This window comes from Urocampus carinirostris, chromosome 7, assembly GCF_059441175.1.
Source record: "Urocampus carinirostris isolate Australia breed hairy pipefish chromosome 7, RoL_Ucar_1.0, whole genome shotgun sequence".
NCBI classification, from domain to species: domain Eukaryota; kingdom Metazoa; phylum Chordata; class Actinopteri; order Syngnathiformes; family Syngnathidae; genus Urocampus; species Urocampus carinirostris.
The window spans coordinates 33,841,850-33,867,439 of NC_142355.1; the positions used below are offsets into that span (position 1 = coordinate 33,841,850).

The 25,590-nt window shown below is 38.8% G+C and overlaps 2 protein-coding genes across 9 annotated transcripts in view; both read left to right on the forward strand.

Annotated features, from left to right (window-relative positions):
* Window positions 1–514, forward strand: part of LOC148363057 (uncharacterized) — a 45,300-nt gene extending 44,786 nt beyond the window's left edge. For all 3 annotated transcript variants that reach the window (XM_088339368.1, XM_088339370.1, XM_088339369.1), the window contains one exon: window positions 321–514. In XM_088339368.1, coding sequence (XP_088195494.1) covers window positions 321–415 — 95 coding nt within the window. In that variant the 3' untranslated portion in view covers window positions 416–514. The remainder of the gene's footprint in view (window positions 1–320) is intronic.
* Window positions 515–1,481: 967 nt separating this feature from the next.
* The window catches only part of LOC148363058 (uncharacterized), a 36,032-nt gene continuing 11,923 nt past the window's right edge, over window positions 1,482–25,590 (forward strand). For 2 of the 6 annotated variants that reach the window (XM_088340651.1, XM_088340653.1), the window contains exons 1-16: window positions 1,930–2,059; window positions 5,439–5,632; window positions 6,850–6,964; window positions 7,036–7,209; window positions 11,335–11,441; window positions 11,522–11,650; window positions 11,733–11,824; window positions 15,157–15,177; window positions 15,417–15,503; window positions 15,565–15,635; window positions 17,537–17,736; window positions 19,900–20,091; window positions 21,884–21,917; window positions 22,010–22,082; window positions 24,085–24,298; window positions 24,367–24,436. In XM_088340651.1, the coding sequence (XP_088196777.1) occupies window positions 1,988–2,059; window positions 5,439–5,632; window positions 6,850–6,964; window positions 7,036–7,209; window positions 11,335–11,441; window positions 11,522–11,650; window positions 11,733–11,824; window positions 15,157–15,177; window positions 15,417–15,503; window positions 15,565–15,635; window positions 17,537–17,736; window positions 19,900–20,091; window positions 21,884–21,917; window positions 22,010–22,082; window positions 24,085–24,298; window positions 24,367–24,436 (1,845 nt within the window). In that variant the 5' untranslated portion in view covers window positions 1,930–1,987. Of the gene's footprint in view, window positions 1,558–1,929; window positions 2,060–5,438; window positions 5,633–6,849; window positions 6,965–7,035; window positions 7,210–11,334; window positions 11,442–11,521; window positions 11,651–11,732; window positions 11,825–15,156; window positions 15,178–15,416; window positions 15,504–15,564; window positions 15,636–17,536; window positions 17,737–19,899; window positions 20,092–21,883; window positions 21,918–22,009; window positions 22,083–24,084; window positions 24,299–24,366; window positions 24,437–25,590 lie in introns of those variants that run through there. The other 4 variants (XM_088340655.1, XM_088340656.1, XM_088340652.1 and 1 more) reach the window with 4 other exon arrangements.

A 25,590-nucleotide genomic window follows, 5' to 3' on the forward strand; every position in this document is an offset into this window, starting at 1 on the left:
ATTCAATCTTTTACTGGCCTTTTCTAGTAGCATCTCCTGCTAGCTTCTAAAGTTAGCCACTTACACAAGCTGTGACCAACTCCAGCTGTCGACTCTTTTCTGGAGCTTTGGGTATATCCATCTTGCTTAGTCTTTAGTTGTTGGCAGGGATCAACAACTTTGGGCTTCCGTAGTGTTTCTTCTTCAAATGCACACACTTCAGCTCCGTTCTATGCTACATTGACCTCTAGTGGTCAATTATTACACAATGACACTTCAAAGATGGTTTTAAAATGATCTGCAATGCAATGGTGGGTAACTCCTGGATTCTCCTCCCTCAGCCTCTGTAAAACTGGACACTTTAGCACGTGTGCCCCCTGTGAGCAGAGCAAGGCAGCAGTATGCAGATGCATTGAAGAAAAGCCGTGAGATATAAGCGGGATGCCACAGGATGCCGAAGTTGCTGGTTTGGTTAAAATGGCAAGCTGTGACTGCTGGTGAATGTCAACAGATTACTTGTATTCAAATGCAAAGTCTACTCCAGTCATTTTGTAAGCAATTTTGTGTTTTTCATTAAAAAATATTAAAGATTCTTTCCAGAATTTGAAAATGTGTTGGTCTCTGGTGCCATCTTCTGGCTTAAAGTCATGATCCTAGCCTAAGTTACTTCAGTCCCCAATACGTGCATAAGTGCATGTTCTAGACACGTTCGAATAAACATATCTTTTTAGAGTTTTGGATTGACGTTTTGGACCGTATTTGAAATGGGCTGTTTCTTACTTTTTCTTCTTTTTCTTTTGTTATGGGAAAGGGGCATCGATTAACAAAAATCAAACTTAGCTTCCAGTCTAAGGGAGTACAAGTGACCTTTGCTAAGACTGAACACATATGTATTTTGTGATAAAGTGATGCCAGAATGATCAGAACACCACTTAGAAATATTGCTGGGAAAGCACTGAATGAATTGACACATCAAAACATCAAATGGAAACAGCAATTAAATACCTTATACTAAAATGTGTGTGCGCATAAAGTGCGTTTATAACAACTAAATAAATAATGACATTATCAAAGTAATTGCGTGATGACTACATATTAAGTGACACATTTTAATAATCTAACACTTGAAATAAGAATCAGACTTCTAGCATTTTGACGTTGTTGTTGTGTTTGATTGCTGTTAAGATTGTCCAGAAGGGTTGTTCAAACCTCACATTGTTTGTTTGCTGTTATTAGTGTCGATAAATTTGTTCAAACCAAAAAACACTGTTATATGGGCACAAATTACGCTATGACACATCGCGGGGGAATTTGTCAGATACATTTTATTAAAATTTCTTACTAGTTCGTCTTACTATATTCAACATTTGTTATTTATTTTAAAACGCAATCATTTTTTATTTTATTTTTAGAAACTCTTTTTTTTTTTTTTTTTTTTGCAAAAATAAAATAAAATCATCGTAAACGGAAGGGCCGCAAATGGCGCCAGAAATTGGGCGCAAATAACGCATTGAGCCATCATGGAGGCAACTCGCTCTTACGTTGCTTCTTCGTCTTTCTTTCCGTTTCAAATAGCAGGTGAGCAAAAGTCCTTCCATGTCTGAGTACGTTTTTAAAAACATGTGGGGTTCTAACAAACTTTAAAAACATGATTTTGTTCTCTATCACATAAACGAAGCTTGAGTGAGTGACTAAAAAGAGAACAGTGAGTTTAAACAATTTTAACAGCAAATAAACAATGTGAGGTTTGAGCTCATTGAATCTCCCCTCCCCTCTTGAAAGAAAATGACGTATATAAATGACGTCAAAAAGTAAAGACGACTAATAATTAATATTCACGGACGCTTACGACAATAAAGCTTATCTAAAGCGATGATGTCATGATGTGTATAAGATTTTCGTTGATTGTTAACATTTGAAATCATTTGTTTCCATTTTGAGAAACGTATCCCTCCCCCCTCCCCCTCTACACAAAAGGTAACAAAGTGTTTTGTGGCTTATCGAAAAAATGGTCTCTGCCTGTAGCTCGAGTTTAGAGTTACGTTATGTTCAAGATCCGTCTCCCTTTAAGAAAGTGTGGGTATGTATTTCATATTTTCCCCCATTTTTTTAAAAAAATTATACCTTACAGGGACAGTGTGTAATATTTAGTGCCTCCTAATGGTGCAAAACGTTGATTCCGTTTAAACTAAAAACTTTAATTTGAAGAACATGCAAAAATTCATGAACTATCATGCCAATGTTATTTTTTATAAATATTCATCCACACCTTGTTTGTCTTGCTGCTTTGCTGTGCTTATTTAGCACTGTAATATGTTTGACTAGGTCCAGGGGTTGGCCACTATTTGGAGTGAAGGGCTCGCAATGAGTTAAAAAATGTGGCCACAGGGCTGATCTGGGACACCTGTCCAATGTTTTCATTTATGAATAGATATACGTGCAGACATCCACGTGGTATATTTATTTATATTTGTTTTTAAATAGATTAGTTTCATCAAATGGGGTTTGAAACGTTCTCAGTTATAGTATAATATTAAATAATAATTATGGCCCTGTTTTTACTCAATTTGATATATATAGTTTTGTCGTATAACTAGCTGTATGTAGTATTTCTGTAGTATTTTTGTAGGATTAGTTAGTTTTATGTTTCTAGTACTTTTGTAGTATTTCTTCAGTCCCATATTTGTAGTATTTTCATAGTAGCACTTTTATAGTATTTTTGTAGTATTAGTGTAGTTGTATGTTTGTAATACTTTTGTAGTATTTCTTCAGTCCCATATTTGTAGTATTTTCATCGTAGCACTTTTATAGTATTTTTGTAGTATTAGTGTAGTTGTATGTTTGTAATACTTTTGTAGTATTTCTCCAGTAACATTTTTGTAGTATTCAAATCTTATTTTTGTATTAAATGGTAACTGATAAATGAGCCGCATTTATATCGTGCTTTACCAGTCACTAAGGATCCTTTAAAGTGCTTTACAATACACTTTACACTTTACCCAATGGCACACCGATAGCAAAGTAAGCCATGCAAGGCTTGCCCAAGTGTCTTGCCCAAGGACGCTTCAACATTTAACTCTTGAATGATTTTAATCCAATGTTTGGTATCCGCCACGTTCCGATTATAACTATATTTAAAATGACACTCAAATAATATGAAGCCGGTTTATTCATTATGTCATTAAATTATAATTTTAAACAAATTCCCTAAAAAATAAAATGAACTCAGTCCCCACATTGTATAACGGTTCAAACTAGGGCTGCGCAATTTTGGGAACAAAACTAACTGCGATTTTTCAGACCAGTATTGCAATTTCAATGCGATTTTGGATTTTGAAAGGAGGGTGTATTTTCTGTGGTATTTTTTTATTTTTATTTTTCATGAGTACTTAACCCTTCGGATGCATGACCTACCTGTTCTTCCATTAGTGGGGTCGATAAGATTTTGAAGAATAACTCATGGGGTCATTTTTGATCCCCCTACTGCATTCAAGAGTTAATACTAGTGACGGGCTTTAACCCTCCTACGAGCTGTCAAACTGTTGAAGCAAAGACCTGTAGTCACTGGTCCTTTAGGAGCCTCCAAATGGCCACTTTTGGAAACGCCTAGACCAGGGGTCGGGAACCTTTTTGACTCAAAGAGCCATAAAAGCAAAAAATATTAATTTTATTTTGGGAAAGAGCCACACCATATATTATGAGACAAATTTACTAAATTGCTAAACCGGCGCCCCAGACAAAAGCTTAGTCTTCAGCACATTTATTTTTGATGATTTGATAAAAATTATGAAAAGAGAATAGTGCCAGAGCCCCTGTCCCAAATTCAACAAACAGACCACTTTAAACTTGTCTCTTTCTTGCAATTACTCAAGATCGGATAAACTCCTTTTGACCCTTTTTTTCATACATATTGGTTTCAAAACCAGATGCAAGCAGTTATTTTGTAAAAACGTCACAACATTCTGAGAATAGGGAGCCTTATGTGCTTACCTTTGGCGAGAGATGGGAGGGAATGCTTGTACTTTTTGCATAGCTCCACCCATCCCTCCCACTCACCCAATCAAATGACTAAGTTCTCTTCCGGTGTTTTGGCGTATTTACAGTTCTGTGGATTCATCATAAAGTATCTGAACACTGAACACAGATTATATAGTGAACTTTTAAATAAAGGATTCTTTAGCGTTGTACAGCCAAAACGAGTTTTTTTTTCCCCCTTTTTTTTGTGTGACACCTTGACTGTAAATTGTAGTGAAAACGTGCCCTATATATACTGGCAAGTGATACTTTAAAATTAGCTTCGGTTTGGCTTTATGTGTACCTGAATAGGATAGATAATTCCGGTTTTGAACAAGATGGAGAAATTTTGCATGCAATCAAATTGGTCTCTGAGCCACAGATACTCATAGAAAGAGCCATATATGGCTCGCGAGCCATAGGTTCCCGACCCCTGGCCTAGACATACCCTTTAAAATATGTGCAAAATACTAATGTTTACTTTTTCTTATTGTGATCAAATTTGACCTGGGACCAGGAAAGGCTTCGTGCATTGGTCTCAGCTGTTTTCCAGCTAAGATGCCGATGCTACACTCATATGCAAAAAAATGAATTTTACAGGATTATTTAGAGGTGAAATTCAAGTAAACAACGCCCTTTTCTGGGGAGCTTTGTCAGGGTTTGCGGTCTATAAATCCTTGGAAAAAAAATGCAGTGATATGCGATAACACAATCGCACTACGTCACACCGCAATGTCGATTATCTATCTACTATCTACCTTGGTGATATCTCTCAAGAGGGGTGACCGACAGCAAGATAAAAACTTACAATAACAAAGAAAATAGCAAAAAAACACTCACACACACACACACACACACACACACACACACACACACACACACACACACACACACACACACACACACACACACACACACACACACACACACAAGTCGGTCATGCTTTCGTCCCTCCAGATGAAACGGGACACGAGAAAGCGGCCATGTCATGGTGACACAACACACTCTTCTGTTCAACAGCAGCAGGGCCCGACAGATTTCACTGATTTACCCCTGCCGCATCATACATGTTCCCTGCCCATCCCTTAGAACACGTCCAAACATCCCACTATCCTTTTACAACACCTGTCGATTAGATTTTGGTTAATCGTGCAGCACTAATTCAAACCAACCTGTGGTATATGCCGACTTTTAATTATTTCAAGACGCATTGCATGATGGTTCAATCCAATCTCTTGGATATGCCAATTTAAAATCATAACTTTATTGAAAATGACATTCAAATGAAATGAAATCCCTTCATTTTGTCATAAAACCATAACTGCGTTTTTTTTCTCTTGAAAAAAATAAAATAGACTCAGTCCCCACATTGCATAATGGTTCAATCCAACCTGCAACATATGCCTCCTTTAATTCTTATTATTAATTCATTTTAAATGACAAAGAGATTATTCAAGATCCAGAGGAGGAAAGCATCATCCGTAGATGCATCCGACAGCGCTTCCATCGTCACGACTGCAAGCGATATCCGAGAAAATGAGATGGGCAAGTTTCACAAGGCTGCCTGGCAGGGCGACGTGGCCAAACTGGAGCAGCTGCTCAAGAACACCGACGTCAATCAGGTTGACAAACAGAACAGGTCAGTCTGGCTGCAAGATATACAGTGCCTTGCAAAAGTATTTGCCTCCATCCACCTGCCCATCATGTTAGACACTGGGGATGTCTCCAGGATGATGTGTTCCCTTTGTATTTAGCCCATACAGTTCACGTTATTATACACCAATTGGGCCTTTTATGGTATTCTTAGAGAAAGGGCTTTCTTCTTTCCACTCTTCCATAAAGGGCAGATTTATGCAGAGCATGACTAAGTCATTTTATGCACAGATTGTCCCAATGCAGGTCATGCGATATGATCAAAGGTCTTTTGGTCGCTTCTCTGATTAGTTTTCTCCGTGTTTGGCACGAAAGTTTACGGGGCGGCCAGCTCTTAGTAGGTTTGCAGTTGGGGTTTTTTTTGTGTTTTTTTATATTATACCTGAATTATTTTAACATTTATTTTTATTTTCCTGTTTGTTAACGCAACATCCATTTTGGTCTGGTCATCCTGAAAGGGGGATTACCTCATGTGCTGTCCCTGCTCAGAGTTCTCTTATTTTCCTCATGTTGAAGTTTTTGAGCTTTTCCTTGCCGTCTTTGTTTTAGATCAGGGAATTGTGTAGCAATAGTCTGTACAGCCCTTTAAGACTCTTTGTGATAGGCCATACTAATAAACATGACTTGACTTGGTTTTTTACGCTCACCATTTTGATATCATTGCCTAAAGTAGTCCGGGAGATGTGTCAATGCTGCTAAATCTTGTATCCTATTCCCTCTTTAAACTTTCTACAACTTTATTCTGGACCTGCCTGGTGTATTCTTTGGTATTCATAATGATACTGTAACACTTCTAAATGCTGTCTGTTCAGGTGTATTGAAACTGAAATGTAATGACACGCTAGTCCACTTTATTTATCATTGTTATTCATTTAGGTGGACATTGTATCCATCAGAAGTCACCAGGGAACTTCTGGAGTCAGTTGGCTGAGCTGAAAGAACAGAGGGCCATTATCTTTAAAACGCCTACATTTTGTTTTCTTTTTCCATTGGAAATATGATATGAAATGTTGAAATAATTCCACTTGGAGGCACTTCAGGATTGTGTCTCACGTGTTGGTTCAGTTCTCAAGTTTGAATCCTGTAATGTGACAATATGACCAACAATTTTTTGCAGGCCAATACTTTAACTAGGCACTGTAAAAGAGTTCTAATCATCTTATCATCCGTTTGTAATTGTCCATTTATTTCTATTTGTTTTAGAACAGCACTGCACCTTGCTTGTGCTCGTGGAAATTCGCAGGCGGTGAAATTTCTCATCGGTAAAAAAGCAAACGTCAATTTATCTGACAGTCAAAATAGGACAGCTTTAATTTGGGTAAGCACGCACAAGAAGAGACTCGGGAGACATTAGACGGCGATGAATGAATGTTTTGTTGTTCTTCTCAGGCAGTGCAAGGACAACAAGAGCACTGCGCTGACCTTCTGCTGGAAAACGGAGCCGACCCCAACCTGATAGACACAAACGGGAACACAGCTTTACATTTGGCCACCAGCATCCCATCAACTTCTTCCGTTATCTCGCTCCTCAAACATGGCGCTGACGTCGATGCTCAGAATCTGGTAATTGTCTCGGACAGTAGGTTTCAAACAGGCCGGATTAGGCCCATCAAGGGTTTGAATCCAGCCTGTGAGACAACGCCGCAAGAAGCACAGGAGAAAGAGAGACCCAATGTCAGGACCAGAATGGAAACAGGACCCAATTGCGTAACGTTTCTCACAAGTTTTATCAAAGGAAAGAGGAAGGGCTGCGCCCACGATCCAGCCTTCGCGAGGCGCGAGAAAAAGGCGCTCTCGTATTCAGTTTGTGATCCGAACACGGAAGTGGATCTACCGTAGCTAGTGATGACGTTGTAAAGGACAAAAAAACAAGTCGATAGCTGGAACAGCAGTGCAAAAACGTGGTCGGGGTCAGAAACGGGTTGTAAGCGGGGACAGGAGAGCAGACGTGGTCAGAATCAAAACGGGTCGTAGCCGGGGGACAGACGGGAGCAAAAAACAGGTGGGAGTCAGGGTCGAATAAGGCTTGCCTAGTGTTAACTGAGGTTTGCAGACGGACTGACAAACGGGGACAGATAGGAGTGGATTTAAATAGGGACAGGGAGCCAATCAGAGTCCGGTCTCTCTTTTTCTGAATCTTTCTTTTATCTTTGTCTTTTTCTTCAACTTTTTCTTTCTCCCTCTTTCTTACCTTATTCTTTCCCTCTGTCTCACTCTCAATATTTTTTTCTCTTCCCTTCTTTTTCCGTTCCTCTTTCTTTCTTTTTTTTCTCAGAATCTTTTCCTCTCGCTCTTTCTCGCTCTCTTAGTCTCTGTGTGTTTATTTCCTTCACTCTTTTTCTCTTTCGCTCCCTTTCTTATCTCTCCTCACACTCATCCCTGGTCTAGGACCTGTCTAATTAAACCTTTAGTAAAAAGTCTTAATTACGTTTATATACGATAATGGAACAATTTTACCTTCTGTAGCTCTATCTCTTGCTCTTTTTTATCCTCCTTTTGTCTTTACTCTTTCTCTTGTTATTTCTTAATTTGTCTCTCTTTTTCTGTCTTTCTATTTTCAATTTTTTTTTCTCTCTTTTAATTTTCTTTGTTTCTTTTTGTCTTCCTCTTCTTTCTCTTTCATTCTATTTCTCTCGTCCAAATTTTCTGTCTCTCTCATCACTTGTCTAAGACCTTTCTAATAACCTTTGTGAAAAGTCTATTCAATTATTACCTTTATATTATGTAGCTCTCTCGCTCTTTCTCACTCTTCTTTTCTTCCCTCTTTCTCTTTTTCTTTCGTTATTTTTTTCTCTCATTTAGTCTCTATCTATTTCTCTGTCTTTCTTTTTTCTCTCTTTCTCCCAAACTCTCTGCCTCTCCCTCTCCCTCTCTCTCATCCCTGGCCTAGGACCTGCCTAATTACCTTTTGTGAAAAGTCTATTTCGTTATTAGGTTTCTATAATTTAATGGAACATGTCTACCTTTTGTAGTACTTTTTGAATAGTACATCTTTTAAACATCACCAAGTATACAGGAGACCCTTTGGGTTACAGTATCGTCACGTTACAATGTTGACTAAGAAAGTTTTCTCCCCTTCCTTTTGGCATTTGCCCCACCAATTGAAATCAAGTATGGACAATTTCGCGTGACCAAAAATTTACAAACTTTGCAGTGTTTGTCTCTAAGATGCCTGACTGCTATTGGGCAACGTCACAATAGAAGGCTGATCCGCTATTGGTTTGGGTCATGAAGAGGCCGATATGGTATTGGCTAAATTTCCGTACACGATGCTGGCTTTGTTTTTGTTCAGTTCTAATTAGTAACAATAAGCAGCTTTCTGGTTAAAAGTGGTTGGAGACCCCTGTTATGTAATTTATTGTTATTCATTTCTTAATATGTCTGAATGATTCTTCATTTTTGTACCTTGGTTAACGGAGGTCTGGAATGCATTAAGAAATTGCCAACGTTTTCTATCCCCACCATAAGACGATTTCACTTGGCGATCCACACCTGCGAAAGGCATACATTTTGGATCCCGTTGGCTACAAATCCTGTCGGGTTTAATTGGAAAAAGGAAAAAAACAACTTGTTATATTAAAATATAAAATAAATTTTATATAATTGGATAAAAAATGCTTAAAATGACCGGTAATTTTTTGCTTTTTACACATTTGGGACATTTTCAGAATCCAAAACCCAGCAAAAAATGAATTCTTGTTTCATTAGCAATATATTTTTTCTCTCATTTTCTGTTCCTTTTTGAATGAATGAATGAATGAAAGAAAACTTTATTTCGAACATTTTGAACAATAAAATAAAAACAATAACTCAACAACAAAATAATGTTACGTAACATGTTCGAAAAGGGGTAGTAAGAAGCAGATGCTTCTTTTCCATACCCCTTCATCTTCCCTATTAAATACACTAGTGATAATAACAACAATAATAATATTAATAATAACAGTTCCAGTGGAACCTCTGTTCTCGACCATAATCCGTTCCAGAACCCTGTTCGAAAACCGATTTGTTCACTCACCAAAATCATTTTTCCCATTAAAAATAATGTAAATCCGTAATCCGTTCCAACACCCTGAATGTTTACCTTGAATGTTTAACGTAAACATAAAGCTAACCCAGGCTAATCGTATGTCCGCGTTATCGTAATCTTCCGTACGAAAGATTTACGCTAACATGAACGTGTAAAAATAAAAAAATCAGGTCGTTTACAAGCAGGGTTGGGTAGGGTTACTTTAACTGGATTACTTTCAATTACTTTTGGATTACTCCAATACCAAATATGCTAATAAAAGACAAAAGAAACTAAATATGAATAAAAGTATGTGTCACAACACGTGGTAAGCTTTCTCTCCTGGCTCTGATCTCTTTGATCTCCTGCAAAACTAACATAAAATGTGACAGAAACAAAATGAAAATAAATCCAAACAGCTTGCCAACATCATTTTTGCCGTTCCATGTGTTCCGTTACTCCAGAAGCCTGCACAAAATTTAGTCATTTTATTCATATTTGGTTTCTTTTGTCTTTTATTAGCATATTTGGTATTGGAGTAATCCAAAAGTAATTGAAAGTAATCAAGTTAAAGTAACCCTACCCAACCCTGTTTACAAGTCATTTAGCACCCGGGTCTCCACAACAAGTGGTGAGCGGTTCATAGGAAAGGGGGCTCCGTTCCAACACCCTGAATGTTGGGCTCCGTTCCAACACCCTGAATTGTTTACCTTGAATGTTCAACTTAAACATAAAGCTAACCCAGGCTAATCGTACGTTAGCGTTATCGTAATCTTCCGTACGAAAGATTACGCGAACATCAACGTGTAAAAATAAGAAAAAAGAATAAAGAAAAGAATTATGAATAGAATTTCTTACCTTTGTGGTGGTCAGCAGAAGGCGCAGGTGGACAGTGGGGTATATTCCCTAGCAAGATCAGACACTCGCACACCTTCATATTTTGCTATTATTTCTTTCTTAAATGCAATAGTTGTACGCACTACTTTTCTTTTTTCACCTGTAGCAACTTTGCTGCCTGCACTGACTTTCTTCGGAGGCATAATAAGGGTCTAAAACACCCGTACGCCGCTCAGCATCGCACCCTAGCGTACGCACTCACGCATTACCGGCATTCGAACTCCGATTTTTTGACCAAACAGCGAAGCAAGAATTTCTTGAAATTTTTGGTCGGACTCCGATTTGTTCGAACTGAGAGGCGTTCGAAAACCGAGGTTCCACTGTATAATATAACAATAGCAACAATAACAACAAAGTTAACCATAGTTGTAGACGCACTATTCCCAATCTCTCGTATCACTCAGACCCCATTTTCTTCATCTCTGTATTCCGCCAGTTATGTTTTTTTGTATTTAAATTTGAACAAGTGAATAGTTGGACATTGTTTGATCTCGTCTTGTAAATTGTTCCAAAGTTTTCTAAAACGTTTTTGGTTTTTTTTTCTCTCGATCTCTCTCGATCTTTCCCTCTCGCTCTCTCTTGCCCTTTTCGCCCTTTCTCGCTCTCTTGGGCGTTCTCTGATTGTGTCCCAAATGTTGTTGATTCTTAGAAAATATTTTGGGATTTTTATCGATAAGCCTGAAATATGGCAAAGATTAAACAAATCAAAATCTTAAAAAGAGCAAGAATATCAACGGCTTAGTTTTCAAATGTCACTTTTTAATCTTAATGCCGTTTTCCAGGATGGAGTTTCACCCTTGGCTGTTGCAGCCCATGAGGACAACATAGAAGTGGCAAAGTTACTGTTAAAGAAAGGTGCTGATCCAAATATTTTGGATAAACATCAAAGGTCGGAAACAAAGAGCACTATGGTACTTCCTAATTCCAAATAACATTTCACGCAAGTGATTTTGTTTGTGCGCCAAACAGGTCACCACTGATGATAGCGAAAGCCAACAAAAACAAAGACATGATGCAACTACTACTAAAATGTAACACCAACACTGAATTGAAAGACAGCAGACAACGATTCATGGAGGAAATGGATTATCATGATTCGTAGGTTGACATTTTTTCTTTTCTCCGGTATAATCTTAGCCCGTCACAGAGTCGTTGTTGATGTTTCATAATTTTTCGCTAGCTGTGAGCACATACGGAAACATGACGCCTGCAACCAGGACCAGCTGTGTAGAAAGAGGTCCAAATCTCTCGAACTGGTCCCAAGAAAATACGGTAAACCTTATCATCTAGAAATATTGAACAGTGCCGAGCTGAAAAATTTAAAATATTTGCTAAAAATTAAAAACCTGGAGTGGCCCTAACAAGGAGAAAACTAGAAGACTAAGAACTAAGATGCAACCAAGAGAACCATGATCACGTTAGGTAATTTGCGGGCATACACAGCTGAGGTGGGACAATCTGTGCATAAGACAACTATTAGTGGTACTCTGCATTCATCTGCCATTTATGGATGAGTGACTAAAAGAAAGCCCTTTCTGTAAGAATACCATAAAAAGGCCCGTTTCCAAGAAGCCTAATGGGAGACACAAACAACATGTGGAACAAGGTGGTCTGGTCAGAAGAGAACAAAATTGAACTTTTTGGGCTGAATGCAAAGCGTTATGTTTGGTCTATGAGTAACACTGCACATGACCCTTAAAACAACATCTCACTGTGAAACATGGTGGTGGCAGCGTCAGGCTCTGGAGTTGCTTTTTTTCAGTAGGGACTGAGAAAATCGTTTGCGTTAATGGGAAGATGGTCGGAGCCATTCTTGCAGAAAATCGGTTGGAATCGGCTAGAGACCTGAGAATTATGTGCAGGTTGACCTTCCAAAAGGACAAGGACCCTAAATATAAAGTGAAATTTACAATCAAATAGTTTAAAACTGTAACAATTTAAATTTGTTAGAATGGCCAAACTGAAGTTCAGACATCAATCCTATAGACAGGGTTCCTGCGGATCTTTGAAAAGTCTTAAAATGCATTAAAAATAAGGCATTAATCTGCATTAAAATGCCTTTAATCCAATTTTGTAAAGCCTTAAAAATGTGAACCCATTAATAAGATTTGTATTTGTTCGAACTAAAATGGTTAGTAACAATAATGAATAGTCTCTTTTTTTTTATAATTCACCAATTTACTGTTGGCAACATGGCTTGACCACGACAACAGAAATATCAAAACGGTGATGTAGTTTCAGTTGGGCCTTTTAGAGCAGCCACAGGTAATAGGTTGTTGTGGGTAATGTGTACAAGGCACGTTCTAGTGTGTGCAAAACAAATTTGTGATTTTTGTTTGTGTGAATTGTGTTTTTTTTTGTTGACCTGGTCTTAAGTTTGAGTTCAAAAGACATTTATAAAAAGTCTTGAATTTAACTTGTCTTAAGCTGTATGATCTGAGAATTGCTGTGCATAAACAATCACCATCAAATCTTAAGGAACGTGAGCAGTTTTATAAGGAGGATTTTTTGTTAGCACAATATAAAATGTATAAATGTAATTTATTTTCATGATTGTGTTCTACATGTTGTTGATTCTCAGAAAATATTTTAAGATGTTTATCTATAAATTTGAAGCCTGAAATATGGCAATATGTCAAAAAAATCTGTGTGGAAGGGGGGAATACTTTCGCAAGGCACTGCATATGAAGTAAGGATTAGAATTCTACGTAGTGTAATATGTTCCAAAAATCCTCACTGCTTTTAAAGCTCCAGACTAAAATGATTGATTCACCTAATTTAAAAAAATAACGAACAAAGGTTTGAAATTTGTAACTTAATTACACAGTTTGAAGAAGCTGACGTGTTGGCCCCCATCTTACTATAACGGAAGCCCGAATGACCAATTTTCAAAGCCAGCTTGTCCTGGAAGCGTTTTCAACACTTACCTCCCACAGCAGAGCCCTGCATGTGGCAGTCGCGGAGTCCCGTCATTCAGGCATCCTCCAATTTTTTTCTTGATCTTTCCTTCTCTAGCCACTCACACACCTGCCAAGTACTCCGGTTTTGCCGTAATGAGTACGGTTTTCTTTAACCCACTACGGTGTTACGGTTGGGTCACATGAATTACGGTTTTCCCTTTAAAAAAAATAAAATCGTAAAAACATTCCACCGCAAGATAGAGACAAAGTACCATTTCAAACAACGGCTATATCAGCACTGCAAGTCGTCTGGCAGTGCTGATATATCACTGTGCGAGGTTTATTTTTAGCTCAATTGGAGCACCGTAATTGGCAGCGGGAATAGAGGTCATTTGGATATCATTAATTTTGCTAAAGTGAATCAACTCACGCATCTTTATGGCTTTTTAGTCCATTATTATCTGCTTTTCAGCGAATAAAGATCTTTTGGCCTTGCATGTTCAATTGACACTGGTGTGCCTTGCTTCACTTTGAGAAGTGACTGATTCAATGTAGCAGTAACACTTAGAAATGTGCCAGTGAAATTGTTTACATGATATATTGAGATTTAGCTTTTAGTTTGTTTATTGCTTAAATATGTGCTGAAGTCAGTTAAGTGAAATGGGGAATTTCTAAGATGAACAGCAAATACCCACCCCCCGCACACACACCCCACCCCCTGGGTCGTTCTGGACCTGACCGAACCTAGACCCTAGTGACTAGGCTTTTTCACTTTCAAAAGTTGGCGGTTGACTCATGTTATTGACTTTCCGCTATGGTTTTTGTTAGCTGCTCAGTGTCAATAAAGCTCAATTCGTCCTTCAGTGTCACTCGAATTCTAGAGTTGAGCTCCGTGATTCAGGACTCCGTCTTTGACAAATTCTGCTTTGCTCTTGCCATCTTATACAGGCATTTTTTTGTAGCTTCTCCCCCTAGGCACTTAACCTAGCCACATACACTAACTCCGACCAACTCCAGCTATTGGCTTTTTTCAAGCTGCATCAGTCTTTTTGTGTCGCTGCCCAGGTTGACAGCAGTTTTCGTGTCCTGTCACAACTGAAATAAATGTTTTGATCATGCAAAGAAATGTTATATGCTTCTGAATTTTCTAAGCTGGATCATGGTGCCTTCGAATGCAGGGGTCTCCAACGTGGTGCCTACTAAGGACAGCTGTGGTGCCCGCAGACCTGTTCTGAAAATACTTCAACAGTGCTTAATCGTAGTGATTTTTTAGTAAAATGATTATTGTAGTGGTTAAATGGGTCAATTTAAAGTTACTTCCTATAATTAACCTGGTAGGAACATAGTAACAACATAGTCATAACATGATAAGTTGTTATTTTAGAAATGCATAGCAAAGTGAGTGCCCTTTGCGATGATCAGTTACAAAAATTAGCTCTCAGCTTGAAAGAGGATGGAGACCCCTGCTCTATAGACTCATTCTAAGGTACACCGACCTCTAGTAGTGATTTTTTTTCACACTGTTTAAAATTGTATTTTGGGCCTACATGACGCTTAAACTACGACTGGGCATTTTGTCAAATTAATATATTTGTCGTTTTAAAAACAATAAAAACAATCTTTAATTTGCTATTCTATTGTAGTTTCTTATGCTATCGTACTTTCAAATGCATGAGTGTTTTAACATATCTTTGTTTCTTTCAGGCAATGAGGAAACCGGTTCAGGTGAGTTTCTCCACAACCTAAAAATGTTTGTGACTAAAACTAATATATATATATATATATATATATATATATATATATATATATATGAATGAATAGATAAAGTATTTTTTTATATGAGTATGAACGGACGTTAGCGAGAATAAGGTTTAAAACAAAAAATTAATTGAACTGATATCTCATCACTGGGTTTTTACAATTGTATTTACCGGTATTCATTTTTTGCTATTGCTACTTTTCAGAATCAGATTATGATCCCGATATAATATTTTCGTCGTGCTTTGAGGTCAAAACGGAAGTGCAGCAGCGTAAAGGACCTCTTGGTGCAGGTAAAAATACCCTGAAAATGTTCAAACGGGTTGACTCAATTAACAAACTTTTTATTCTCAGGGCCTCCTTGCACATCAATGGAAAGAGACTTCAGAAATAGTCTGCACTCTGACAATCCAGGAAACAGAAAAGTAAGTGACAGAAATATGTTGGTAATTTTTATCACTAACAGCCAATACTGTATAATGAACTCGTTAACTCATTTCAAGGTTTTATACATTTTTTATGTTTTTATTTATTTTTATTTTCATTTTCATTTTCATTTTTTAAATACTTTTTGCAGTTTTTTTCTAGTTTTTATTTGATTATAATTGTTTTTTGTTTTTATTTTTGAATTTAAGTTATTTTTAAAGAACTAAATCATTTTTTTAATTAAATATTTTCATTTGTATTGATACATTTTGTATTTTATTATTTTAGCATGAAATTACCAAAAACATGCATTTCAGGTGAATTGGCCAGTCCAAATTGTCCCTAGGTGTGAATGAGCGAGTGAGTTGTCTGTCCCCGTGTGCCCTGCGATTGGCTGGCAACCAGTTCAGGGTGTCCCCTGCCCACTGCCCGGAGATGGCTGGGATGGGCTCCAGCCCCCCCGCGACCCTAATGAGGATAAGCGGTACGGCTGATGAGATGATGAGCATGAAATTAGTATTTTTTCCCTTTTCTTTTATTAAGTTAGGTATGCTAAGTTGCCAATAACGGCTACAGACACTAATGATCCAATTTTGCTAAGCTGCCATGGATGCCTAAAAACATTATTTTTTTCAGGGTTTATACGAGTGCGTGAAATCTTTGAAAATGCTTGCATTTAAATTTTGTGTTTTCAAGGTTTAAAAGGGCCTGAATTTTGGGTGATGTGCTTGTTAAATGCTTGAAATTGTTTCCCTGTTTTTCAGCAGTCGAACTCGATAGCCCTCACATTAAATAAAGAAATAATAAATCAAGTCTGCTTGAAAATGACACCAACACGCCTGCTCTGGTGGCTTCGCTTTGCCATTGCATTTTTCTTTCCTCGTGATTAACAGCAGCTGGTATTAGTTTGTAAGGCATTGTCCTATGAAGCATCATGGCCTCCCATGGATCGCGCCCAAGTGGTCAGATGCATGTTACACCTAAACACGGCACTATGAAATGTCTAAGTGCAAGGATTATGTATCAATTATGAACATTTTCTATGGGCCTTGCAAAAAATAAAGATGGCGTATCCCAGTGGTATATTCTTAGGGAAAGAACTACCTGCAATTGAAAATGGAAGCTACATGTTCCCCCATTTTTCCCAGAACTTATGTGGGGAGAGATAACTCTCAAGAATATCTACACACGTATTGTTCAGATCCACAAAAATATTCACAATTTACTCAAGATCTAAAATTATCTATTTTTAAATGCACACGCAAGATTAGAAATCACATACGTAAATTGTTGATATTTAAGGTATGTCTGGATCTGCAAAATTCCCTTATTCACACCGGATTTCTTCTTTTAATGGTATTGGAAACATTTAAAACATTTGCATTGAAAGTCCTTAAAAAGTGCTTGAATTTGCCCTTGAAAAAAAATGTGTGCAAACCCTGTTTTAGCGAGGCTGGCAGTGAACGAGTTAAAAAATAATGTGACTGCCAGAGTCCATGACATCATTAGGATGATGTCACTGCTTTATTTCAGATCTTTTACTGTCTATCACTCAAAGCCAGCCAGGTCATCTAAGTAGAAGTGGGAAATGTAATGGCAATCCAATCAGGAAAATAACAAAAATGTCATAAATCATACAAATGGAAATGAATGTGTATAGTACAGCACTAGAAAGTGCTTGTTCAATCAATCAAGCAAGTAATTTAAGATAATTATTTAGTATTATATTTTGAAGGACAACCTCAAAAATCATGTTCTTTTTCTGGTAATGGGAAACTTTAAGTTTAAAATTTTTAGGGAAACACCATATTGTGATGCAACAATGCCTTTTTATTAAGATTAAGGAGACATGCATTGAAAAAGACTAAACCCACTCACTGTGACCCATTTTTGGGGGCAGTGGTCTTTTCAGTTTGACAAAGAGCCTGTTCAGACCGTTTCAATGAGAAGTCTTTGGACCGCCAGCGATCCTGGCGGAAAAGGATCAGAGAAACACGCCAGTGAAAAAAACGACAGCTCGCCGGGCCACAGATGCAGGTTATTGCATGGCAGAGCAACGATAAGCCAAGATGACTCCTCTTGCAAGAAGCTGGCTGCAAGGTAAGCAATGTTCCCTTTAATTTTGCATGTGTCCCAGCAAACACATGCGCTTCTTGAGCGTGCTGAGAACCGTTGATATAAACATCAGGTGTGCATTCTCTGTCCACGCATAGGCCTGGGCGATATGACAAAAATTGTAAATCATTTATTTTCAGGTGATACCGATAATTATCACATATTTTTTCTCTCAAAAATTCTAAGTTTATTTTTTACCCCTGAGTGAAAGTTAAAAAAAAATGTAGCTTTAACCAATCTTTGAGGTCAGAATAAAGATCGCATGGTGACAAACTACTAGAAACAGATTTGAGGAACATTCAGCAAAATTAAAAGTTAACTAAATGAGGTCATGCAGAACATTGCACATTATCTGAAGTATCCCTGCGATTCAAAAAAAATAAATAACAAGAAATACACAAAGTAATCTAACCTTCGGAAACTTGTTAAATCCTTTAGTGCAGTTAAAAGAAACTGTAAAACGAAATGCATAAAACGAAGCATTACATCTTCTATATATTAAATATAAAACATCCTTATCTTATGGAGTGGCCAACAGAAGTAAGTGTAATTCTTAAATATTTAAACTTGTTTTCCTGGAAGGAGAATGACTTCATGTGCAGTCCCTTCTCAAGGTTTCTTCATCTTCCTCATGTCGAGGTTTTTGAGTTTTTTCTTGCCCTTATGTAAGTTTTACATCAGGGGATGGTGTTATTATAATCTGTGGTTTGCAATAATCTGTGGTCTGTGCAGCCCTTTGAGACGCTTTGTGATTAAGGGCTATAGAAATAAACATGACTTGACATTTAAAGGTGTCTGACAATTAAAGGATTTGATACATTTGACTATAAAGGATTTTATATGATTGACTACAAAGTTCATGTATTCAGTTTGATGCAGTAGAGATATTCACTGACTGTTTTTTTCAACGTACATTAGAAGTTTAGGCTGTGTGGAATGCATCAGACGTATTTCTGATAACAGAATTCGTGTAAGTGCTGACGGAGAAGGCCGGACGTAGAAGGACAGACGTTGGGCGCCGCTGGTATGCGAAAATTGCGGAGCCCTGCGACACGCCCTCATGCGAGGCAAAGACCAATAAGAGAAAGCTAACGTTAACTACTGATGACACATAGAACATAGCCAATGGGATGTCTTTTCTTTGTTTGTGAAATATATAAATGATCCGGGGCAACTGGGAGGGGGACGCGGTCTCGTGTTGATACATTTAGGTCTTCTGTTAGGAACAATAAACATCCACCCCCGTGTGATCCTTCTGGTCATTTCTCTTTCATAAAACAAGCGCGCATAATTGTTGGATGAATGTGGGTCGTGTTTGGTTAATGGAGTCAGATAACTAATTCGAACAATTTGGTAAACTGTACATTTTGATAAATAAATTCCAACACAATGTTGACAAAATAAATTGACAAAATAGTCAGTTTAAAAAACAGCCATTGCTTTAAATATTACTGGCCAGGTAAATCAATCTGTTCACAGTGTGGGGCTGTAATGCCGCTTTGTGACAGGTCACGATGTTCCCACCTGTACTAAATACCCTTTCATAGGAGAAGCTAGTTGCAGGAATACACAGGTAGTGCCTTGCTAGCTAGCTGTTCGTTGCTGCTTGGGCTCAACACTCACCAGTGCCTGTTGAACATCCGCTAGCGCTCCTTTGGGACAGAACTGTTTTTCTTTTCCCAAGTTGTCCTGTTTCCTGTCATATTTGGCAGATGATGTCTGCAAAGTTTGCAGTGCACATAGACATTGTTTGTTTTTTAGACTCTTTAGAAGTCAACATACCTCCAAGAACTGAAGCTTTTCCTGCTTGCTTGGAGTGGGTATGCTTGGTGTTATCCATTGTCTCTTTATCTCTCATTTTGTCCTTTCCCTTTCACTCCGTGAGCCGCTCTACTGCTATTCCTGCGAAATGGTTTGCCGGTCTTTGTCACCTTTTTCGCCTCCTGAATGTTTGTCTGGAACTCGCGTTTTCATTACATTTGCGCCCATATTTTCTCTGATGTTCGGGTAATGTATCTACAACTCAAATGATGGACTTTTACCAAACTTTTTATTATCTATGTTAGCAAAAATTATGATAATTATTGTTTTAGTTTCATCTCCCGAGCCTGGGTTCACCCTTGTCATAAGCTTTGCCTTGTGTTTCAGTTGCAGATCACTGGGGGTATCGCCAGTGTCACAGCGGTTGTCTGTTGCAGAAAAACACGAAGAGCAGGCTGGGGAAAAGATCTCACAGCTCGAAATAGTAAGCAAGATTTACCATTCGAGAGGCGTTTCCAGCCCCCGGGATCTCCCTGGCAATGACGACACAACGAGTGACATGTCTGAAGATGATGCCAGGTATTTATGATATGAGGTATCTTGTTTGTTTGTTTCTGTCTTTGCACTTTTTGGGCCCATTTTAGAGATGTTTCAACTTTTTGAAATTGAATTATTTTTTATTTTGAGGTAGTTTGTTAAAGTTGCGAATAAGTGACTTGCTAATTCATGCAAACTTAGTGGCTAGTGCAAGTATTGCCTCCCTAAGAACTTTTTGACATACGGTCACATTTCAGGCTTTTAACTTAGAGCAAAAAAAACTGAAAATATTGTCTAAGAATCAACAACATGTGACACAGTCGTTAAGTGGAACCAAATTATTTTAACATCTACTTTATATTTAAAATGAAAATAACTGAAAAGTAAGTGTTAGAAAAATTCTGGCCCACTGTTCTCATCTCAGCCAACTGACTCCAGAAGTTCCCTGCCCACTTCTGAACGATCCAATGTCGACAGAAATGAATAAGAAGGAAAAAAAAGAGTGCACCTGTTTGTCAACAAGTCTCTGTTTAAATGCACATGCTCTGTGATGGGCTCAAAGGTTTGTGAAAGGAGACGCTGGAGAACAAACAGAAAACCAAAGAACACACCTGGCATTTCCTGATTCAAGTTATTGGAAAGTTCAAAGCAGGAATGAGATACAAAGTTTTCTCAACATTTACACATCTTCCGGCAATAAAATCAAAGAGGTCCACGATCACATTGGATGATCTGCAGGCATACACAGCTGAGGATAGTTTTCATACCCTGCATAAAAGAAAAAAAGCCCTTTCTGAAAGAATACCATAAAAGGCCCCAATTGGTGTTTGCAAGAAGCCACATAGGAGACACAAATAACATAGATGGATACATAGATACTTTATTCATCCCTGTAGGGAAATCCACACTTCCAGCAGTATCTTTGTGTCGATTGTTAACAGATTAACAGGATGGCCTCGGGGTGCTGTGTTGTAGTTTATCAACAACGGAGTGGATGACGCACGCTAGGTCAAAAGTTCGACGTCACTGCAGCAGATGGAAATCTTTGCGCCCAGGGTTACACCACCTCGTGTTCCCGTAGATAGCGAGTCCGCCTCCTCTCCGCTTCCCGCAGGCTTTTGTGTCTGTCTGCCCTAACAGCTCTAAAGCCGGGTAACTCCACGTTAGCGTCAGGGATGCTAGATGTGAGCCACGTTTCCGTAAAACACAGCAAACTGCACTCCCTGTATGCTTTGATGTTTTTCACCAGCACAGCCAGTTCGACGGTCTTATTTAGTAGAGTTCACATTTATCATGATTACGGACAGTACCGAAGGCTTATAACGCAGCTAGCCGCTTAGCCTTCACCTTGGCTCTGCAGCCTCGTCATCATGCTGGCACGAGAATTCTTCAGGGTAAGGAGTTGATTCCTCGAATAAACGCATTTTCGTGCGTTAAAACCCATAACGATAGGATAGAAAGTAATCCGAAGTGTAGTTGTTAAATGGGACGAAAAACACAGAAGATGGAAGCAGACAATTAAAACAATAAATCACAAAAAGAGCAAAAACACACGGAGCTGCTGGAAAGGCTGCCGCTTGCGGCGGCACCTATGATTATATGTGCTACAGGTTGCTCTGAATTCAAAGTGTTACATTTGGTGTGAGAGTAAAGCTGCACATCACCCTGAGAGATGTGCAAAACTTAGAGACATGCCCAAAAAGACTTGTGGCTGTTGATTCTTATAATACATTTTGTGTTTTTTAGTTAAAGTAACAAATTATTGACTTGCTGATCCATGCAAACTTAATAGCATGAAGAATAAATCCAAATGTAACGTTCTTTTTTGTGGCAGCAGGTCACAGTCAAAACAAAAGCTTCCAAAGCAGGTAACCAACACCTTCTTACTGGTTCTTGTTATGTTTTGAATGTATTCTTCAATCTGAATTCAGGTCACATGTTCTGTTTTCACTTGTTTCAGCGCCTTGACGACATTGAGCTCTCTGAGGAGCTTGATGAGATCACGTCGTCATCTGATGGGGTGCTGGAAGAAGGTGAGCAATATAAAATAGATATTTATAGCCTTTATTTTGACCAGGGTGGGTAACATTTTTCAGTCATGGCTTTTTTGAGTTAAAAAAAACTCTATCAGAGCAGCCCGACCAATTCTACAAAAGGATTGCTAAATTAAAAGAGGAATAACATAAAAACAAAGAGAAGTAATTTTACCTGCAAATACAGAGTATGAGTGAGCCATCCGCAAAACATGTCCAACAGACTACCTTAAAATCCGGACTATAGAGCCCACCTGATTATAAGCTGCACGCACCACATTTTGCGGACATTATTGGTTTTGTCCTTACACAATCCGCACCTGTATATAATAATAATAATAATAATAATTTCCTTTGTATTGTCATTCTTGTAACAATGTACACAGAACGAAATGTCGACACACCTGACCCGTTGTAGCGAGCCGATGCAGCCGCAGCCAACAGAGGGCGCCGCCATTTTACCAATGTTATAAGTCTTAGGAATGACTCGGCCAAGGCGCGAACCAGCTACCTCCCAGTCTCAAAGCGGGCGCCCTACCATCTAGGCTACTGAGCTGGTTAAGCCGCATGTCCCAACATTTAAAAATGTAACATAGTCACAAATTTATCCCAAACCTGACTTTAGGTGCCGCCATTGTAACTGCAAATTTATTATACAATCCATCCACCACAATCGGTAACATGAACGGAAAATGATACCGGTAATTAGAATTTAATGCAACCCTTTAAAGTCCAGGTCCCGTTGAAAGTAATCCAACGAAAAAAATGTATATTTCCAAAGTTAAGGGTGGGAAAAATATATATCCACTATTGTCCACAGCAACAACAAAGGGATTAAACTCAGCTTTACCCCACTTCCCGTCAGCCCGCGTTTGCTCCTCCCATTCTTTTTGATTTGTTCGTAGAAAACATGTCACAATAAGTCTCTAAAATAAATACATTACAAAAATATACAGTTGCAAATATATATTATACATGGTTACACTTATTTACAAAGAAAGACGGTACACCGAGAGAGTTTTCAAAGCTTTAATAATAATAATATAACTTTCATCCCAAACCGTGCCTGTGAAAGGTACCACCATGCTACTCCTAACACGCTCGCAACCCACAAAGTGTAGCTGTTAAAAAAAGCCGTACCGCAATTGCGAGATTCGTGGTAAACCGTCCTCGTCTTTCTCCTCGTAACTGTCGCCATCAAGGGCGTCTTCCTCATAATCTTAACGAACCTCTGTCCTCTGTCATACGGACAATTCGAACATAAACTAAGAGGATGCAGTCTACCTCGGCGCACAATTCCACCGGTCTAAATTTTACCTATTGTACTCGAGTGCCGCTGGTGGCCGTTAGAAAAATTACATAAATTGGCCGCTTCACTAAATAAGCCGCAGGGCTGAACATTTGGGAAAAAAGTAGCGGCTTATAGTCCGGAATTTACGGTAATACCACGCGCGCCTCAAACTTCTATTGTCTTTCAAGTGTCAGTGATTGAAATTATGACACAATTCGAGAATTGAGAATTTGAGAATTGGCTGATAACACTACAATGTGCGAAAGGTGGTAAGCAGAAAACTGAAGTTGCTGTTTCCTGTTGACCTATACAACACCTCAAAAAAGTCATAAAAATCTTGCTTCAAAATGTCATGGAAAGACTATTGCTAAGATCAAAGACTTGTATTGCGGTGGTCTCCAGAATATATTCTGCCAATAAAAACTTCTGGAGAAGCAGTTCATCTCCAGCATCTTAATTTACTAACATTCTCCTCACCCAATATCCAACGAACACGCGAATGACAAGATTAGAATCCGCTCTTCTGACTTTCCATTTTCAAGGATGAATTTCTTTTCATTGTAACGAGCTACTGAAATGCTTACTGTAGCCGTGCCTGACAGTTTGTTTTCGACATATTGACGAGTGCGACGTAGCGGGTGTCTCTGTATTCTGTTACTCCCCAGGTCCGTGCACTTCTCCATAAGCTACTGTGGTCTTTTCTCCCACCAGATAACCTGTTTAAGATGAAGCTGGATGACATTGTGAACCCACAAACCAAGCACTCCATCTTGAAGCCAAAAGATCACCACACCTGCGCTGAAAAAGTGACCAAACTTAGAGAGGAAAGGGCACAGTTGAAGAACAAAATGGAGGAAGCCAAAGACGACCAGTGTGTCATGGAGCACAAACGCATGCAAATGGAAAGTGAACTCTCCAACCTCAGGTACGTTTCTCTCACGGGCGTCTTCTGGTACGGCTGACTGAGCTCGATTTCATTTGCGTCAATGACAGGTCGTCTTCCAAACAGCATCAGGAACATAGCCTTAATACCATCAGGATGGCCCAACTCAATAGTAGCAAGGTGAGGACAAAAGGGGACAGTAGACCCCTGTACATTACATTGTGAGGAGGAGATTGCAGAGTGAAACTGCTTTATGGCATTCGGATAAAAACCTGTGGTTACAAGCCTCGAATCCTTGGTACCTGAGATAAAAGTATTGAAATAACAAAATACTACTTAAATGTAAAACTGAAATTGTATTTCCTTTTGGTGTGACTTGAGCTGTTTAAGTGGGGTAACAGGTGGATGCAAAGGGAGGAGGAGACGGCAACTGCAGATTAAAAAATGAAACTGTTTTCTAAAATTTCTATCCACGAGGACTGTCAAGTCCCTAAATTAATCCTCTTTATTTTGTATACTTGTCCCAATCGTCGATTGGATACGGCCATGGTCCTTAGCGACGGTAACAATGCGTGTTCCCTCTTTTATAAGATTTGTTTCCATGGTTATCATGTTTTTTTTTCTTTTCCATATAGCATAGTACAGGAACCATAGCTTAAATTCAAGCTTTTTACTAAATGAAAGAGAAAGAAAGGGACTTCAGCCAATAGCACATCGACAACCAATAGATTCAGATTCAGATATACTTTATTGTCATTCGTGTACACGTGTATACAGAATGAAATGTCGATACATCTGACCAGCGCAGTTTCCTTGAGCGTCAGCCGGGATAGATAAGTTTAACCATGTCTTCGTCAGAATTTTAGCGCAGCAGTTCGTCATCTCGCGGTTCGATGTTAGTTCCAGTTGTAAATGGTCCAGTTTATTGTCCAGAGAGCAAACGTTGGAGAGGAAAATGGATGGGAGAGGCGTTTTGAAGGGTTTAGCCTTTAGCCTAGCGGTTAGCCCGGCCCGACAACCTCCCTTCCTCCTCCGGTCACACCGCTCTCTTGCCACTCTGCTTCGCTGCTTTGTAGGCAGCTGGGCCTTGTTGACGTAGCAGTCCGTGGCTAAATAAACACTCCCGAGTGGTCGTAGCACCGAGCGCTTGATTTCTGGACGATCGCATATCCAGCAAAAGAACTGCGATCATATATTAATCTGCAGTTTGAGTTTACTTTGTGCGCCGTCAAAACTGAGTCGATGACTGGGTTTTATGAATGAAGTGTAAAAAACTGTAGCGAGCCGATGTAGCCGCAGCCGAACAGGGGCGCCGCCATCTTGTAGGGATTATT